The sequence below is a fragment of the Seriola lalandi genome, unplaced genomic scaffold, assembly GCF_002814215.2.
Source record: "Seriola lalandi dorsalis isolate HSWRI2012SDOR001 ecotype SW California unplaced genomic scaffold, Sedor1 jcf7180002054883, whole genome shotgun sequence".
In the NCBI taxonomy this organism is placed as follows: Eukaryota; Metazoa; Chordata; class Actinopteri; order Carangiformes; family Carangidae; genus Seriola; species Seriola lalandi.
In genome coordinates this window covers 11,759-30,430 of record NW_019525658.1, presented here as the reverse complement: position 1 = coordinate 30,430, position 18,672 = coordinate 11,759, and the positions used below count along the sequence as shown (strand labels likewise).

Sequence of the window (18,672 nt, the reverse complement as noted above, 5' to 3'; positions counted from 1 at the left end):
TAAAAGAAACTAAAGGTTCCTTCATTAAATAAATGTTATAATACTAAAAATCCAGAGTTTCAGAGGTTGATACAGGAAATGATGATCTGCTACACTCAGAATAATCTTCCTCTGACATCATGGATATAAAGTGGTTTCATTGGTCACATGTTTCCTGGTGCGGCTGTATCAACATGTTATATGTCTAATCATGTGATCTCTGACATGTGACCTCTGCTCTGACCTCCAGGAGTGTGTCTGAACTGTGAGGGAAACACCCAGGGATCCAACTGTGAGGAGTGTAAACCCAGTTTCTTCCGCGACACCCGAACCCCCCCAACTGAACCCTGTGCTCCATGTCCCTGCTCCAACTCCACCTCCACCAGCACCTGTCACACTGGTCAGTCCCAGACACACACACACACACACACACACACACACACAGTTTGTGTCAGATTTATTTATTTATTATTTATTCAGTTAGATCGTCATCTGTCACTCATGTAACAGCGGCTCCTTTTCCTGGAGTCTACTTAAATTCATAAACTATTCTTCAATAACAACAGATACATCAATACACATCCATATCAGTCATACTCACAATGAGACTCATGACACACAACAATTCAAACCCTTTTCTAACACATATAATAGCTCTATTTAATAATTTTATTTCTAAATAACTGAGAAAAGAAAAACGTTTCACATTCAATCCACTGAGTCACAACAAAAAATAAATAAATAGGTGGGATGAAATAGCTCCTGTCTCCATTTCCATTTCAGAAAACTAACAAATATTTATTTCTTATAAACCATAAAGTCATAATGTTCTATACTATTCCTTGTGTAAACATATACAATCTAAACTTATGAAACATATTGATCTATTTTCTGATAGTAGTAGTTCAACCTGCTTCTAACACTTAAGACAAATGATGATTCATTGATTCATAGTTGTGACTCTTGTTGGGCTGTGGAGAGAAATTCATGCTGCTTTATTCTGTTTTTGTCAGATGTTTAACAGGGATACTGATTCAGTTACTATCTTCGCTGTTTCCCATACACTGATTTATTTATCCACATCGAATGCCAGATATTGATTGTCTAGATTTTGCATTACATTTGATTTAGCATATTATTGTATAATCATTAATCAATCAGTCAATGTTTCTAATTTTCTGTAGTGCTTTGGCAACATAGGGTTCTGATCTGTCATGCCAATAAAGCTTATTTGAATTTGAATATTGATTTTCTGTTTTTTCACTATTTCAAGTGAATTAAACCTCATTTCACTGCTGAGCTGATCACAGAGCATTGATTCACCGAACTCTCTCTCTGTGTCTGTCTGTCTCTCTCTCTCTCTCCATGTCTCTCTCTCTCTCTCTCTCTGTTTCTCTCTCTATCTCTGTCAAATTCAAAATTCTAATTCAAAATAGCTCTTAGCATTGCCAAAGCAGTTTACAAATGATAAAAATATATATACAATAATTATTAAATGTGTTGGATATTGATACAGATTTTGATTTTTAAAAATACATTTATATACATTTATATTATATACATTAAATATCATACAGATGTGTTTTTATGGGGATGTTATTGTGAGTCCCTCAGGCCGTGGCAGGCAGAGACATACACTGTGTGCACAATTATTAGGCAAGTGAGTATTTTGACCATATCATCATTTTTATGCATATTTTCCAACTCCAAGCTGTATAACTTGAATGATTATTGGATTTAAGCATATCAGGTGAAGTATATTTGTGTAATGAGGGAGGGTGTGGCCTAAAGAGATCAACACCCTATATCAAGGTGTGCATAATTATTAGGCAGGTTCTTTTCCTCAGACAAAATGGAGAAAAAAGGAAAAAGGAAACACCAAAGTTAGCAGGAATCCTCAGCTGGGGAAAACAGGGCATGAAAATTCCGGGTGTTTTTCTGGGAACTGATGAGTTTCAGAGGAGGAACTGGGAGGGTGTTATGGAGAGAGTGTGTGCCAGACTGTCTAAAAGGAAATGGCTGCTACCTCAGCTTTACAACAGGGGAAGAGTCTTGATTGTCAATAACTCAACCCTTTGGCACAGTCTGAAAGTATTACCTCCACCACTGGGCCTGATTGAAGCGATTGAGAGGAAAATTGTGGATTTTTTCTGGCCATGGTATCACTGGCTGAGATCAGCGGTGCTGTACCTGCCGGTACAGGAAGGAGGACAGGGTCTGGTGGACATCGCATCACGTATCACAGCCTTCAGGCTGCAGACAGCTCAGAGACTGATTTACAGTTTTGGCCTGTCATGGATGGGCACTGCTTGTTTGTTGCTGAGGAGGGCTGGACGCTTAGGATATGACAAACACTTGATCCTGCTTCTAGCGTTTCATTGGATGGCTGTGACGACACCAGGGATGTGGCTGTTTGAGGAGCCTCTGTTCGGCAACAGTTTGATCACCTCTGAAGTTCTGTCCTCTGTCAGCCAGAGATCCAGACTGAGAGAGGCTGGCTGTGTTAAACTGGGTCAACTCATCAAGACCTCCATCCCTTGCTTAACTGAAGTGCTCAACATCAGATCCAACAGACTGCTGCTGCTGCTGAGTGTGATTATGTTTTTCCTTCACTGGTTGTCTCAACTGCTGTGGAACAGTTGCAGGGTGAGGAAGACATCCTGCTGTCTCTAAAGACCCCAGATTTGGGAGACTCTGGGAAAGAAAGCAGCCTATCAGATGAGCATGAAGGAGTCAATCTTGCGCTGTCTGGCAGGGGTGAAGGTGTTGAGGTGGACAAAGGTTTTTGGCATGGGGTCATCCCCGGGGGGCTGTTGGAATCCCCTGTACAAAGCCCCCATTGGTAAATGGACAGGTGACCTCCAGTGGAGGATTGTACATGGGGCCATAGCTATAAACATGTATCTGGTGCACCTGAATCCTGGCACAAGGGACAACTGTCTCTCTTTCTGCTCACAGACAGAGACATTACAGCATCTGTTTGCCCAGTGTCCCAGACTGGATGGACTCTTCAGACACCTGCAGGACTGGTTTCAGGGCTTAGGGGAAAAGCTTTCTTTCTGTCTGTTTATCTGTGGTCCACACTACTCTGCAAAGAAGAAATCTGTACACACACAATTTCATTTCAGGACTGTCCAAATTAGCTATTTGGAAAGGTGCTGTATGGTGCTGTGTCAGGGGTCAAGAGTCAGAGGATGTGGCTCTGATGCTGACTGGACTGCTGGCAGTTTGGCTTAGGGTGGAGTTTTAGTTTTACAGTCTGACAAAAAAGACAAAGGTGTTTGTGAACATTTGAGGAATGCAGGATGTGCTGTGCTGACTTATACAAATCATTGGTTCTGAATTTTTGATTATTTTTTTATTTAATTTTGTTATTTTTATTTGTTTAGTTTTTGGTAGTTCCGTTTTTGCATGATTTTTTCTTTGTTGTAATTTTTGATAACAGCAGAACTTACTGTATGTTAACAGAATTAACTAGAAATCTGATTTAAATATCAAAAATCTGTCTCTCTCTCTCTCTGTCTCTCTCTCTTTTTCTCTCACTCTCTATCCCTCTCTTTCTCAGTGTGTGTCCGTGATTTCATGTACACACAATCACAATATTATATGAATATAGTTAAATGAAATGAATAAAATTTTAAATGACCAAGTGTAATATCCAAATCACAGTAGCTGCAGCTGTTTTCTGATGAAGGTACACCGTGTTATTTTAGAATTAATTCAACAAAGTGCCTGTGTTTTCAAAAAGCCCCCCCACGTTCATTATTTATTAAAGTGCTTCTGCAGAATAGAGTTTTGGTTGTGGTGAGAAATAATCGAAATATTCCAGAGCTGTAAAGCAGAGAGCTTTTCGACCCAGACCCAGTGATTTACAGTGACCTTCCAATGTCACCTCACCCCCCTCCAGGCTGCTGCTGCCCCACTTCCACAGCTCTCCCCCAGGTCTCTGCTGAGATCTGGGCTAAGCTACAGTTGCTGTCAGATTCCTGAAAACACCACCACCATTTATCAACAGTTGAACAAAGCATGAGTGGATTCACCTGCTCAACAGCAACACTGCAGAGACATCAGTCCACCTCATGTTACCGCCTCCCACTGACAGGTCAGAACAGACACTAGAAGAGATGAGAGGTGACTTGTTTTAAACCCCATACGCTTTTTACACCTTGGTGGTTTTCAACTCTATATTTGAAACAGATGAAGGATTTTAGTCATTGGACATCTGGATCTGAAGTTATCAGAAAAACAAGCTGAGTAAATGTTAGACAGCTCAGCTCCCAGCCACTGGAGACATCCTGTCCTGTCTCCACTGAAGAGCGTTGGTGAGTCTCTGATTTTTAAAGGTTAACAGCTTTATTGCTGTTTCTTCTGGTTTTAATCCCCTAATGTGTTTGTTATGGAGAGGAGGACACCTCTGTGGATAATTCAGCTGCTGGTTTTGAATGTCTGGTTCATAAGTTATCAGAGAAACAATCAGAACAAAGGTTAGCATCAATCTCAGCTCCGACTCTTCCCTTACGTCTCTGTCCTCCGTACAGCGTCGGTCAAACACTGACTTTTAATGTGAAAATGGAACAAACAGACTGGGGGGGGGTCAACAGCAGCTGGCAACAGTGAGAAATGAGGAGATGCCACAGTGCAGCATCGGAGGAGAGATGGTTTGTAAATGTGCTGATGAGCTGATGAGAGAGAGAGAGAGTCCTCCACACTGACACACAGAGAGGGAGAGAGAGAGACCCCCACACTGACACAGAGGGAGAATCTGGGTCACATGATACTGTGCACAGTTTTGTTTCATCACGTGATATAAAGATATAAATATATCGCTGCTAACCAGTGCATCACAGGCCAGTGTGGAGCTTTCAGAATCAACATGTGGCTGTGTTCTCTCAATCTGGACAGAGTCAGGGGAGGGACCGTATAGGAGATCGTGCGGCCAGCCGTGTGCTAGTGCGTGTATGCCTAGGGGAGCATCCGCACTGTGCAGGGAGAAATACATCGCGCACTGCACGTTTTCTCCTGAGGCCAACAGATCCTCTATGGCCCGGCCTCAACAAGCCCAAATCTGCGCCACGATATCCAGGTGCAGAGTCCATTCCCCATATACCGGGGCGCCCCTGGACAACAGGTCTGCACCTATGTTCAGAACTCCCGGGACGTGTGTCGCTCTCAGGGAAAGGAGGCGCTTGCTGCTCCAGAGAATCAGCATGTGTAACTGACGGGAGCGCAAACCCCCCTGAAGGTTGATATAAGCCACTGTCGTCGTATTGTCCGGCCTCACAAAGACATGACGACCCATGAGTGACGGAAGAAAATGTTTCAGGGAGAGTAACACTGCCGAGGGCTCTAGAAAGTTTATGTGAGATCGTTGGAGACCCTTGCTCAAGGCGGCCTCTCACAGACCGGCCGTCGTGCGTACCGCCCCCGCCTGACAGACTTGCATCTGTAGTGACTACTTTCCTGGACAGGACGGAGCCAATGGGCATGCCTTGGGTCAGGAAATATGGGGCTCCCCAGTGACGCAGCGCCATAACGCACTCCTAAGTGACCAACACTCGCTGCGCGCCATGATGCACAGGATCTAGTCTGTGCGAAGCCACCAAACGATGACAAGGATGGCAGAAGCCATCAGACCAAGTGGTCGAAGAAATTATCTGAATTGAACTGATTTGTGTAGATGAAAGAGCGTAAGACACGCTCGCATGTCTGTATTCGCTCCACCGAGAGGCGAGCTGCGTCCAGAGACAATCCCAGAAAGATTACCCTCTGTGCCTGTGCATGCTCTTTTCCGCGTTTATCACAAAACCTAAATTGAGTAGGTGACGTGTGAGAATACGCGTGTGCGCTCTGGCTTCCTGCTCCGATTGTGCCAACAGGAGCCAGTCGTCCAGATACGTTGCTAAGCGGATGCCCTGGCGTCTCAGTGGGGCGGCTGCCACTTCTGTGCACCGTATGAACACCCTCAGACTGAGACAGGCCAAAGGGAAGAACGAGGTACTCATAACAAATCCCCTGGAAAGTGAACCCTAGATGGGATATCATGGTAATATGGAAATACGAGTCTTTCAGGTCGATGGAGTTGAACCAATCGTTTCGCCATACTAGATGCAGCAGAGATGCATGCCTGAGCATCCTGAGAATTTTATATATAAATATTTATTTATGGCCCTGTTCAGGCCTGTATTTCATCCTGTGTAGGGATTCAGGGTACACCCCAAGACCAGATCTACAACATGTCCCGTCTGGTCTGGGGACAGCTCGAGGTCTCCCAAGAGCTAGTATTGACAGCTGCTAATGAGCTGATGTTTAGCAGGTGTAATATTTACTTACTTTGCAACATTTGCACTAAATATCAAGGACAATGAAGGTTATTATGGAATTTTAAATTAAGATTAAATGTTCTTCATTGTTACATTTTCATTATTTTATTTCTCTATATATATGAGGCTCAGACTGCTCAAGCTACTCCTGTTGTGTCTCATTGACACTGATCACTGATGTCATCACAATATGCCGCCACTTTTTATAAGTAAAAGTAGTATTAATATTAGTAGTAGTGGTGGTAGTTGTACTAATAGCAATATTAGTAGTGGTAAAAGGCCAGTGTATGACATGACCCCAGCAGTGTCTGTCCTGACAGGGAGAACACTGCCCCCCTTTCTCTCTCTGATCAATACACTGTGATTGTAAACCACCTGGTGTTGTAGCTGATCATGTGGTTTCCTCTAAAACACAAACTTAATGGCATCATTGAACATTATAAGTATCTTTTACAAAATAGCAAACACATTAAAATAATAATGAATCATTAAAACGGAGCTCCAGGTCAGGTTGGTGTCCTGAGGTAAAAGGCCTATGGTTTCATATGTGCCTGTTATTATTAAATCATTTATGTAAACAGGTAGAGTGTCATTGAGATTAGACCTGTGTACAAAAATAAACATATACTGTTTATACATCACCCGACACATAAATTCACAGGAATTAAAATGGACACAGATAATTCACAGACAGACATTTTACATTTAAAATTTTAAAAAAAGCCCAGGCACAGGCTGTTTTTAAAATGTGTGATTGTAGATACATGAGTACAGTCTTTTAAAATGTTCAGTGTATGGGGCGCCTCGGTGGCTCACCTGGTAGAGCGCATACCATTAAAGCTGTGTTTTCTGCATGTCATCCCCTCTCTTCACCTCCCTGAATTTCTGGTCTATCTCTCACTGTACTGAATAAAGGCAAAAATGCCCCAAAAAAAACCCATAAAAATTAAAAATAAGATAAAGTGTTCAGTGTAACTTCATATTATTGGAGCTCATCCCCTCTGTCTGCAGTATGGTATGTCACAGTTCAGTGTGAACCAGAGGACCAGCTAAAGTTACCAGCTGACCTGACGTGTTTAAATGTGAACAGGGAGAACTGGACAGTTTTTATGGCAGTGTCTTTGTATAAACAACATACAGAGCTGCTCCTTCAGTTTGTGAAGGACCCCCCACCTTTTATATAGGATGTGATGATGAGTGAGAAAAGTGTCACCTGTGACACAGAGTCAAGAGGCTTCATTGTGCAGAGAGAAACATTCATATAAACACCATCACATTATCAACAGCAGACACAACTGTACACAGATCTATGTTTTACCTTCTGTACCTGCAGCACAGGTGAGGAGCTGAGCTGTCTTTCTGTCTGTTCCTGTGCAGATCCCAGTGGCCCCCCAGTGTGTGACAGGTGCCTTCCCCAGTACAGCGGCCCACGGTGTGATAGGTGCACTGCCGGCTTCTACAAAACCTCTGGGGCCTGTGTTCCCTGTGACTGCAGCGGGAACGCAGACCCCCAGGGCCCTGCCCAGCTTTGTCACCCCGATACTGGCCGCTGCCTCCACTGCACCAACAACACCACCGGCTCCCAGTGCCAGCTCTGTGCTCCTGGATTCACAGGGGACGCCCGAGCACACAACTGCACCCGTCCATGTAAGACTGAACCACAACGCAGCCTTTGATTTGTTTTCATGACGTGACTATAGAGCGCTGCTTCACTCTCAGTAACAGATGTGTTCCCAGCAGACACTCTGTCACAGTTGAGCTGAGAACAGTTACCGCTCCATTCAGGTTTCCTGCTCAGCTGAGGCATAAAATATAATATATATTAGAGACCGGATCTGACAGAACACAGACACAGACAGGTAGATATAGCTTAAAGGTTAATGTGATCTACTCATTTATTTTTATGTTATAATAAGATTCTGCCGGTGTCTCAGCGGTTCAGCTCTGGTGAGACAGATTTTCTGTCTTGGGCACTCTTGATTTCTGGTAGGCAAGAAAAAGGAAAAGGAAAACTTGATAATAATTAAAAGTTACAATTTACTCTGAGGCACTTCTGTTGTTTTGGTTCAGTTGGTCTTGAATGAATAATAAAAGAATGTTACTTGGAGCACGTGGCAAAGACGGAATAAAGGACGCAGACAAAACAATCAAGTGCAAAAGTGTGGAACTACATAGCCGCAGAGCTACAAAAAGCCATTGATTTGGGCTTTGAGCCTGGGCTTTCAGCTTTGAGCAAAGTTTTCAGCCAAGTGTGAATTGATCACAACTGTTTTATTTTATGAGAAGAAAGTAATTTTCCATTCTACAATTTGCCTATAAACTCAAACATCTCTGCAGGTGGCTAGGAAAAAACGAAACACCCTCTGGAAATTCAATTCATACATATTCAATGACCCTGCCATAGTTTCTAATATAAAGGAAGAAATAAAAGGATTTTTAGAAATTAATGATACGGGTGAGATATCAGCAATTATTATTTGGGACACACTTAAAGCGGTAATGAGAGGCAAATTAATTTCTATTACTTCTCACCTGAAAAGAACCAAAGGACAGAAATTAACAGATCTTCAGACAAAGCTGAAGCTGAAACAACAGGAAGATATTAACAACCCAAACCCTACCGTAAAGCAGGAAATTAGGAAACTACAGGGAGAAATCAATGATGTCTACACACAGGAGGTCCAGAAGAATCTAACTTTCCTGAGACAGAAATATTATGAGATAGGAGGAAAATCAGTAAAATACCTGGCATACAAATTATGGAAGCAACAGGAGGAAAGCACTATATATAAAATTAAGAACCCTAAAACGAATATACTGGAAACCAAATTGGAAAGGATCCAGGAATGTTTCGAGATCTTTTACAGGGACCTTTACACCCACCCCGATGCCCCTGGGGAAGACTGTTGTGATACCTTTCTCAGCTATTTGAACCTACCTTTACTATCAGACTCTGAATATGATAATTTAATAAAACCAATCTCGACAGAGGAAATTAACGCAGCTATCACCAGACTAAAACCAGGTAAAGCAGTGGGGCCAGACGGGTACGGTTCCCAATGGTATCGCATCCTGAGGTCAGAACTAGTCCCACTATTGGTGAAGACATTTAATTATGTTTTACAGAAGGGAGAAATCCCTCCTTCTTGGAGGGAGGCCACTATCTCAGTTATCCCAAAAGAGGGGAAAGATAAACGAGAATGCGGGAATTATCAACCAATTAGTGTCCTCAATTTAGATTACAAATTATTCACCTCTATTCTTGCCCGCAGATTGGGACACCTGCTGCCTCACCTCATTAATTTAGACCAGACTGGTTTTATACACCATAGACAAACAACCGATAACATCAGGAGAGTATTACATATCCTTGGACAGATACAAACTGACAAAACTCAAGTGATTATAGGGAGTCTAGATGCTGAGAAGGCTTTCGATTCCGTCAGATGGGCTTTTCTCTACAAGGTGCTGGGGAAGTTTGGGTTTCCAGATAGGTTTATCAAAGTAATCCAGGCGTTGTATGACAGACCCTCAGCCCGCATCAAGGTCAATGGTGATCTATCGGAGGCCTTTACTTTAAAAAGAGGGTGTAGACAGGGCTGTGCAATCTCGCCCCTCCTTTTCAATTTATTTATAGAAGTACTAGGCCAATTAATTAGACAAAACCATAATATTAAGGGTATCATATTATCAGAAGTTGAACATAAGGTAGCAATGTTCGCTGATGACGTGCTGGCCTGCCTGGGGGAACCAGAGAGGTCATTTAGTGAATTGATGTCTACTTTGAATGATTTTGGTAAGCTATCTGGGTACAAAGTCAACATTTCAAAAACCCAGGTGATGACCCTAAACTATACAACCCCTGTGACTCTACGCAAGAAATTCAAGCTAAATTGGGAAAATGAAAATATCAAATACTTAGGGATACATCTGACTAAAGACCTCGCGGGGCTCTTTCGAGCAAACTATGAGCCAATATCTTCAAGTATAAAAGCAGATCTACATAGATGGAACCTGGTCCCCTTTTTGAGTGCGAGGATAAGTACAAGATGAATGTGTTACCACGTCTACTTTACCTTTTTAGGAATTTGCCTATAGAGGTGGGTGAAAATCAATTTAGGGAGTGGGACAAGTGGATCTCCAGATTTATCTGGCGGGGCCGGAAGCCAAGGATTAAATATGCCACCCTTCAACTTGCTAAGGAAAGGGGAGGGTTGGGTCTCCCCTGCCTAAGGAACTACTACAATGCTGCCCAGATAACCCCTCTATTATACTGGTGTAATGAAACATATAAAGCTAAATGGAAGGAGCTGGACACCAATCTATCAACTCAGTTCCCCATCCAAGCTGTAATAGCGGATAAAGGCTTAATGTGTCATTTGGAAAAGTTGGGGAACCCCTGGTTGAGCCACACTCCTCGAGTCTGGCAGAAGGCTATTAACACTTGTGGGATACATAGAATGTTGAGAATATTCAGATGGTTTGCTTTTGACTCTGATTTTACTCCCAATAGACATGACTCCGGTTTAAAATCATGGACAATGTATGGTCTCACAACATTCATTTCACTTACTCAGAAAACCATTGTGTGCAGCTTCAATACCTTGCGGGACAAGCATGGCTTAGCACGGATCGAATTCCACAGATACCTTCAACTATGCTCCTATATTGACCATGAATGTAAATTAACTAACTTCTCAAATGTTGAATTAGAATTTTACCACATTCTGAAAAGGGCTATGACCATGATCCCTTCTAAATCAATTTCAAAGTTATACATAGCTCTCTCCAACGCCAACAATAATAACACTCAATACATTAAAGATAAATGGGAAGTGGAATCTGGGATTGAGATTTCTGAGGAGGCTTGGGGTAATATCTGGTCCTTCCAGTGGACAACAACCAGTTCTATGGACTGGAGAGAACATTGCTGGAAGAATATTATTAGATTTTTCAGAACACCGTATCAGGAGAGGTACAAAGGTACAGCTATGCCGTGCTGGAGGCAATGTGGCTCGGCTGCTGCTAGCCACTACCATATCTTCTGGGACTGTCCCAAGTTAAAAGCTTTCTGGAGGGATATCAAGGTTTCTTTAAGCAAAATCTTTAATACTCAAATACCTCTGAGTTTTGATGTCCTGTACCTGGGTTATGTCCCCTCTTTTCAATGTAAGAGAGAGATAAAACTGCTGCAAATTCTTTTGGTGGCAAGTAAGAAATCAGTTACAAGAAGATGGTTAAGCCCGGTTCCGCCTACTCTAGATGACTGGATTGGAATTATTCTGGAGATATATAGGATGGAAAAATTGACCTATCAAATAAGACTTCAAAAGGACAAATTTTACCAAATCAGTCTATACATGTAGATTACACAGCAGTTCTTTAACTGTAATAATAATAATTTGGACATTCTGGATGTCATGCAGAGTGTTACCTTGTGTGAAGGATGCTGACAGTATGGTCATATGAAGGACATTGTCTTAAAGTCTATATGTTACATTTCAAACATTCTATAGGATGTAGAAGTTTGGGATTGAACTATTACATTGAAACATCTCATGAGTTACAGAACAGTTAGATAATTTAGATATTCTTCCTCAGATCTGTGTCTGTGAAGAGAGTTCTGCTGGTCACTACCCAGGATTGGAATGTGGGTTGTAGTTTATGACTCTTATCTAGAGAGAGACAGAGGAAGGGAGGTTGATGTGTGTGTGTGTGTATGTGTGTGTGATAGTGATGGTGATAATCAGTCCTTTTGGTGTTACTTGTCCTATATAAGAAACAATCAAATATCATTAGACAGAGTCCTATTGTTACAAACTGGAGATTTTGCCTATGTTTTCCAGTTTGTCTGGTGTCCATTCTGGTTTTCCTTCAGCCTTCCTACAAACCCTGTCTATCAAGGCAGGCTACAACCACTCGCTTATTCAGGCACTGAACCCTGGAGGACAGTGAGTCTCTAAAGTACTGTTTTGAGTGCACAGATTTGAATGTACTTTTGGAGTCAAAGGAAAATGATAACAGCAAGGACACTGACCTTGATAGAATGGTTGAATGTACCACATACTACATTAACTTCTGTATGGACACTGTAATACCAGCAAGGACTGTACACTGCTTTCCAAACAAACACTTGATCACCAGTAACATCAAGACCCTTCTCAACCAGAAAAAAGCAGGCCTTCAGGGATGGAGACAGGGAGAAGCTCAGGTGTGTGCAACATGAGCTGAAGAGGAGATTAAAGCAGGCAAAGGAGGACTACAAAAGGAAAGCAGAGAGGAAGCTGCAGCACAACAATACCAGAGAGAAGTGGAAGGGGATGAGGACCATCGCTGGCTATAAAGAGAAGAGCAATCAGGCAACATCAGGTGATGATGTGCCAATGGGTTTAACCTGTTCCACCACAGGTTTGACACAGCCTCACCTGTTCTCTCTCCACTGCTTCAGCTGCAGCTTCTCCTACAGCATCTCCTTCACAACCTGACACTGCAGCTACAACTCTCTCCACGCTGGGGTCAAGTCTCCTGTCCTTTACAGCAGAGGAGGTGCGGGCTGAATTCAAGAGGCTACGTCCTGGAAAAGCAGCAAGCCTGGATGGTGTGTGTCCGGGGGTTATAAAAGGACTGTGCAGCCCAGCTGGCTGAGTCTCTGCAGAGGATCTTCAACTTAAGTCTACAAACAGGGAGGGTCCTGGTTCTGTGGAAAACATCATGTCTTGTCCTGGTACCTAAAGTACAACGGCCGGCTGAGATGAATGACTACAGACCAGTGGCCCTCCCATCACACATCATGAAGACCCTAGAGTGGATGCTTCTCTACCTTCTGAGGCCACAGGTTAAACATGCACTAGAGCCCCTACAGTTCGCCCACAAGGAACATATTGAGTGAATGATGCTGTCCTTTACATGCTCCCCTGGGCCCATTCTTACTTGGATGAGCCAGATGGTTACATGAAGATTATGTTATTGGATTTCTTAAGTGCATTTAACACCATCCAACCCGCCATTCTTAAAGACAAGCTGCAAGGGATGGGGGTGGATCCCTGCTTCACGTCCTGAATTGTGGATTACATGACAAGTCAACCACAGTACGTCAATCTGGGTAACTGTGTCTCAGGGAGCAGCACTGGGGATCCACAGGAGACTGTTCTGGCTCTGTTCCTGTTCACCCTGTATACGGCGGACTTTAAATACAACTCTGAGTCTGGCCACATCCAGAAATACTCAGATGACACAGCTATTGTGGCGTGTATCAGGAAGGAAGAGGGGTACAAGGATCTGACAATGGCCTTCAGTGAATGTCATGGACTTTCGGACACATCTACTGGAAGGGGTAGAGCCAGCTCTTTTTCCTCAGTAAGGCTCAGGTACTTTGATGTCTGCAGTGAAATGCTGCACGTTTTATCAGTCAGTGGTGGACAGTGTACTTTTTTATGCTGCAGTGTGCTGGAGCAGCAGCACTTCCAACATGAACAGAAAGAGACTGGACAAGTTGGTAAAAAAGGCTGGGTCTGTGCTTGGCAGGAGTCTGGACTCACTCAGGACTGTTGTGGAGAGATGCATGCAATGAAAGATGGAGGCCATCTTGGACAATAACAATCACCCTCTCCACAACATTCTGGCAGAACAGAGAAGCAGCTAAGGGTGCAGCAAACATCTCATCTCACTGCGCTGCAGAACAGAGAGGTTCAGGAGATCCTTTGTTCCCACTGCCATCAGGCTACACAGCAATTCAGCCAAAAGAAGTGGACTAATTTAATTATAATTGTCTATTTATTATTAACTGTTATTATTATTATTATCAACAATGAGCTAAGGGACACAATAAAGTATCTATCTGTTGATCTATTGATCTATCAAATTATGGCAGATGACATGATCATGACCAGATTCATCGTCTGAGGCCTTGGCAGTATTGTTTATCTTGACATGTGCTCAGCAGCCGTCCTCATTATTATCAGAGCTGTTGATCAGATATAAACATAGAGATGCTTTTTGTTGGTTGGTCTCTTCTTCAGGACTTTAACATTCAGGTAGAACACCTTTTACCTGGTGAACTGCTCAGCCTTTGTCTCACTGTTCATCTCTGTTAATCTCCCTCCATCATCTTCATGTTTCTTCTCATTTTACAACCATTTATATGTCAGTAACTAACATTAATACTGGTAACATTAATAAATGATCAATGTTTTTCACACTTTACTATAAGGCTCCTTTTACCAAAAATTAGTCAGATTAATGAGTAGTGAGCATTAACTTGATCTTGAAATAGTGAGTCTGCATCAATGTATGAAAACTGTGTTGTAACTTGTTTATAATTGTTTATTTATGTCTCAAAGTGTCAAAAACTGAATTAATTAAGCTATTTATAAATCTAGTCTTATTGTAAAGTGGAACCACAACAAAGAAATGACCTGCACCAAGTCCTCACATGAACATGTTAAATATAAATAATAATAATTAAATAACACAGAATTAAAAAAATAGAAATAAATAAGTTAAAAGTGCATTGAATGCATAAAATCAAATAAGAAACTTTTTCTTTAAAGGAAAAACTTTTCTTTGTGCACAGCTCTGAGTCATACAGATCTACAGAACCTAAATGCACCACAGGTTTTGATCATGACAGCAGCAGAGGACAGTCTTTGAAAATCTTTATTACAAATTTATAATGCAGAAATGCAGCAGGTGTGCTAACAGTCACATGTAGTTTTGTCTATTTGCCACTAGGTGTCACAACTTACTTTGGTTTCATATCCACAACATGGAATCTGTAAAAATCTCATGTTTTCATGTGTTTTCTCTCCTCAGCACCGCGGCTCATTCCCACACCAGCAGGTACAACCACGACAGAGGCCCCCACATTCATCACACCCTCCCCCTCCACGTCTACCACCAGCACCACTTTGACCTCCTCCTCAACAGCCAGAGGCATCCCGGCCTTCACTTCCAGCAGCAACACGAGCGCCGTGCTGACCACCACCACCACCATCCAGGCTCTGCTGACCAGCCTGAGCAGCCCCACTGACAACACCACGGCTGCCCTGACTGAAGTCTCCTGGACGCAGTTCAACATCATCATCCTGGCTGTCATCATCCTGGTGGTGCTGCTGCTACTGGGATTTGTTGGAGGCGTGTATACCTACCGGGAGTACCAGAACCGCAAGCTAAACGCCCCCTTCTGGACCATAGAGCTGAAAGAGGACAACATCAGCTTCAGCAGCTACCATGACAGCATCCCCAACGCTGACGTGTCGGGCCTGCTGGAGGATGAGGCCAACGAGGTGGCACCCAACGGCCAGCTGGCGCTCACAACGCAGGGCAATTGCTACAAGGCTTAGCACACCATCCACCCCTAAGCTGGACACCTAGATTTACAGATGACACAAAGCTGCTGGAAAGTACCAAATCCAAAGCTCCTTCATGTATGACTGCTTGTTGTTATCTTGCTCGGCTACGATTCTTCACAACTCTGCAAAGTGACAGCACTGGTCAAGCAGATCTGATCAAAGAAATGAAAGAGTTTTTTTCCATTTTTGATTATGATTTTGTTTGGAATTAGTGAAATGGATCCAAAGAAAAGTGTTTGTCTGAGTTGTGCCTGGAGAGGGCACTGTTGTGCACATTAGTTGGGTAATTGGCATTGCATAAAACATGTGCAGAGCGTCCACCTGTGTGATCCTGACACCAGGGAGAGAGGCTACAAGACAGCCTAGCATTTCAGATGTTTTTAAAAAGGACTTTTGACTGTTTAAGTTATAAGTGGATCACCTGGAGCAGTGATCTGAAACTGAGACAATGATTGTTATTTAATGAATTTTTATTCAGTTCTTATTTATTGGTTGACGTTTCATCCTTGGGAGAAATGCTGCACATGTATGATGTGTTTATTCATGGTGTTTTATCTTAACGTGCTGTCGAATGGTAATTTGAATTGGCCAATATGTTCTCATGTATAGTTTGTGTGTTTTGGAGAGAGTCGTAAGGGGAGATGAAGGCTGCTGGCACAAGCATTATAACAACCACACCTTTTGTTTATATTCCTTTCTGTTAAAGCGTGCCAGCTCACCTGAAGTCTAAGAGGAGTGTTCCTTTTAAAGATGCATCCACCATTTATAAACTCTCACATTTGACACTACTGCAGGGCTAAACCGCCATAATCTGCTTGTGATCTAATCAGCTCTTTGCTGTCTACCTCAGCAAAAGTTGGATAAACCATTAAAACAATGTTTCACATACGTTAGAGGCCAGGTTCAGGACGTGTGATGTCTACAACATGAACAGTATTCTAGTATTGATACTTTTGCTATGGAGTGAAAACTACCCAGAGAGCGCAAAAACACTTGCAAACAGACAAAAAAAAAAAGGCCGAAATCATCATCAGTTTAATAACACGAACTACAGATACTCACAACATAACCAAATACACAAACACGCTGCACAGACAACAATAGTGTTTCCAGGGGACATTAAAACTGATGCACCTGGCTGGAACACACTTAAATACATAATATAAAAATATATAAAACTTGTATAATAAAAACATCTATGTTCACTTGTTGGTCAATGCTTTTAACTTCAAAAGTCACAAAGCATTGAAAAACACTTGCAGTTTTCTGTTGGTTTTTTTTGTTTGTGTATTTGACTGTGAGTATCTGCAGCTCATGTGTTGTCATACTGATGATTTTCTCAGGTTTTCTGTGTGTTGTGTTGAGCTCTCTGGGCCACCGTAGAAACAACCTGCACATAGTGAAAGCCTTGTTGTTCTCACGTACAGTTGCATCAGTGAGCTGCTATAAAATCAATGCACTTCAAAGCTTCACACCTGATCCTGGACGTGGATCATGTGTTTTCTGTGTTGTTTCGGTTACCATTGGTTGGGTGCGCTTCTTTTTACCATGGTGAATGAGTAAAGCTAATTATGGAACTAACTCCTCAGGTACTGGCTCTTTCCCTAATGTGATCACTGTAAATATGATTACTGTACAGATGAATGTGAATAGTAACGCTATTAATGTACAGGTAGGATACTGTGTGTACACTGTCACTCTAAAGCTCCAACCTTTTACTCTGGAGGGTGATGTCGCTGTCAGCCCACGGCTTTTTCTATTTTTATTTTTATTTCTTATTATCAGTGGGCTTTGCCATATTCACAACTGCAGGACTAAGAACCATAACCCAGAACTTTGAACAAAGAATGAAATGATGTAAATAATACCCCAACATTGGAGCTCAACTCTCAAATAAAAATGGGATTAACTGTTGTCTTTGTTTCTCACACATCTTTAATTTCAGTCACTGCCATATGTTACAGAGCCAGATATACACAGATGTTCTGCTCAGATATGTTTGTTTTCACAAAAAAGTTAAATTAATTAGTTAAAATTGCATCTACTTCTTCTCACTCATTCAAAAATCCAGAATGTATGAATATGTAAATGTTGACTTCAAATATCGAACAGCTGGACACAAGATGTCTGCTCAACTGTGAAGTCTGTTAACTGGAGGTTTAAAAGGACTGTGGCTGGCTTCCACACTAGTTGTAATGTCACAAAATCTTGCTTGTGCATAAACTGCACACCGTAAATAAAGGTGGAAGTAGCCTCTGTGACCTCACCCACTGGTTTCTGAAACTCAAAGAGCTGCGCCACTGTCACAATCTTGGCAGTGCCTGACTCCGCCCCTAACTCCCAGCTGATCCAAGTGCCAAGACTTCGGTGAAGGTGTTTCGTGGCAAGCACACGTTCACCCATCTGTCACTCAGAGGCCATGCCCTCAATTCTCCATAACTTTAAGCCTTAATAAAATGTAAACAGGTGAGTTGAAACAGTTGTCATGAAAGAGTAAATTAGAAAACAAAACTGTTTTTGTACCAGGCTTTAAACATGTTTATTTCTACTGTAAAGTTGATAAAGTGGACATTTTAAAATGGGGATTTATGGGGATTGTTGGAACCAGACTCAAGTGGTCATTAGAGGAACTGCGGGTTTTGGTTCTTCACTGTTGATACTTCATGTTGCAGTCTGGAGACTGATGGTTGTACACATTAACCTGAAATATGAGGTAATCACAGATGAATGTGAAAACAAAATCTACATCTGTGAAGTCACTATAAGAAAGAGACATTTTTGTGCAGTGGGTGGTTTTAATTAACAATGTGTTAATTATTCTGTCTCACTTACATTCTCCTGTTAACATCTTATTTCTTCAGAACAAGGTTTGCAGCTGACCACTGCTAACATCATCTCCCTCTCAGTCACAGCTACAGGCTGATAACCCCACCTTTACATCTGACATCATCTGTTGGAAGCCCACACCTCTTGTTTAAAATGGCTGACAGAAGGAATCTCGTTTACGTTTCATGTTAATATTA

General features: G+C 42.2%; 1 protein-coding gene across 2 annotated transcripts in view; it reads left to right on the top strand.

The window, feature by feature from the left end:
- The window catches only part of LOC111648006 (multiple epidermal growth factor-like domains protein 9), a 59,840-nt gene extending 42,277 nt beyond the window's left edge, over nucleotides 1-17,563 (top strand). The window contains exons 4-6 of one of the 2 annotated variants that reach the window (XM_023397739.2): nucleotides 230-379; nucleotides 7,677-7,946; nucleotides 15,111-17,563. In XM_023397739.2, coding sequence (XP_023253507.1) covers nucleotides 230-379; nucleotides 7,677-7,946; nucleotides 15,111-15,640 — 950 coding nt within the window. In that variant the 3' untranslated portion in view covers nucleotides 15,641-17,563. The remainder of the gene's footprint in view (nucleotides 1-229; nucleotides 380-7,676; nucleotides 7,947-15,110) is intronic. The other variant, XM_023397740.2, reaches the window with a different exon arrangement.
- Nucleotides 17,564-18,672: the final 1,109 nt, after the last annotated feature.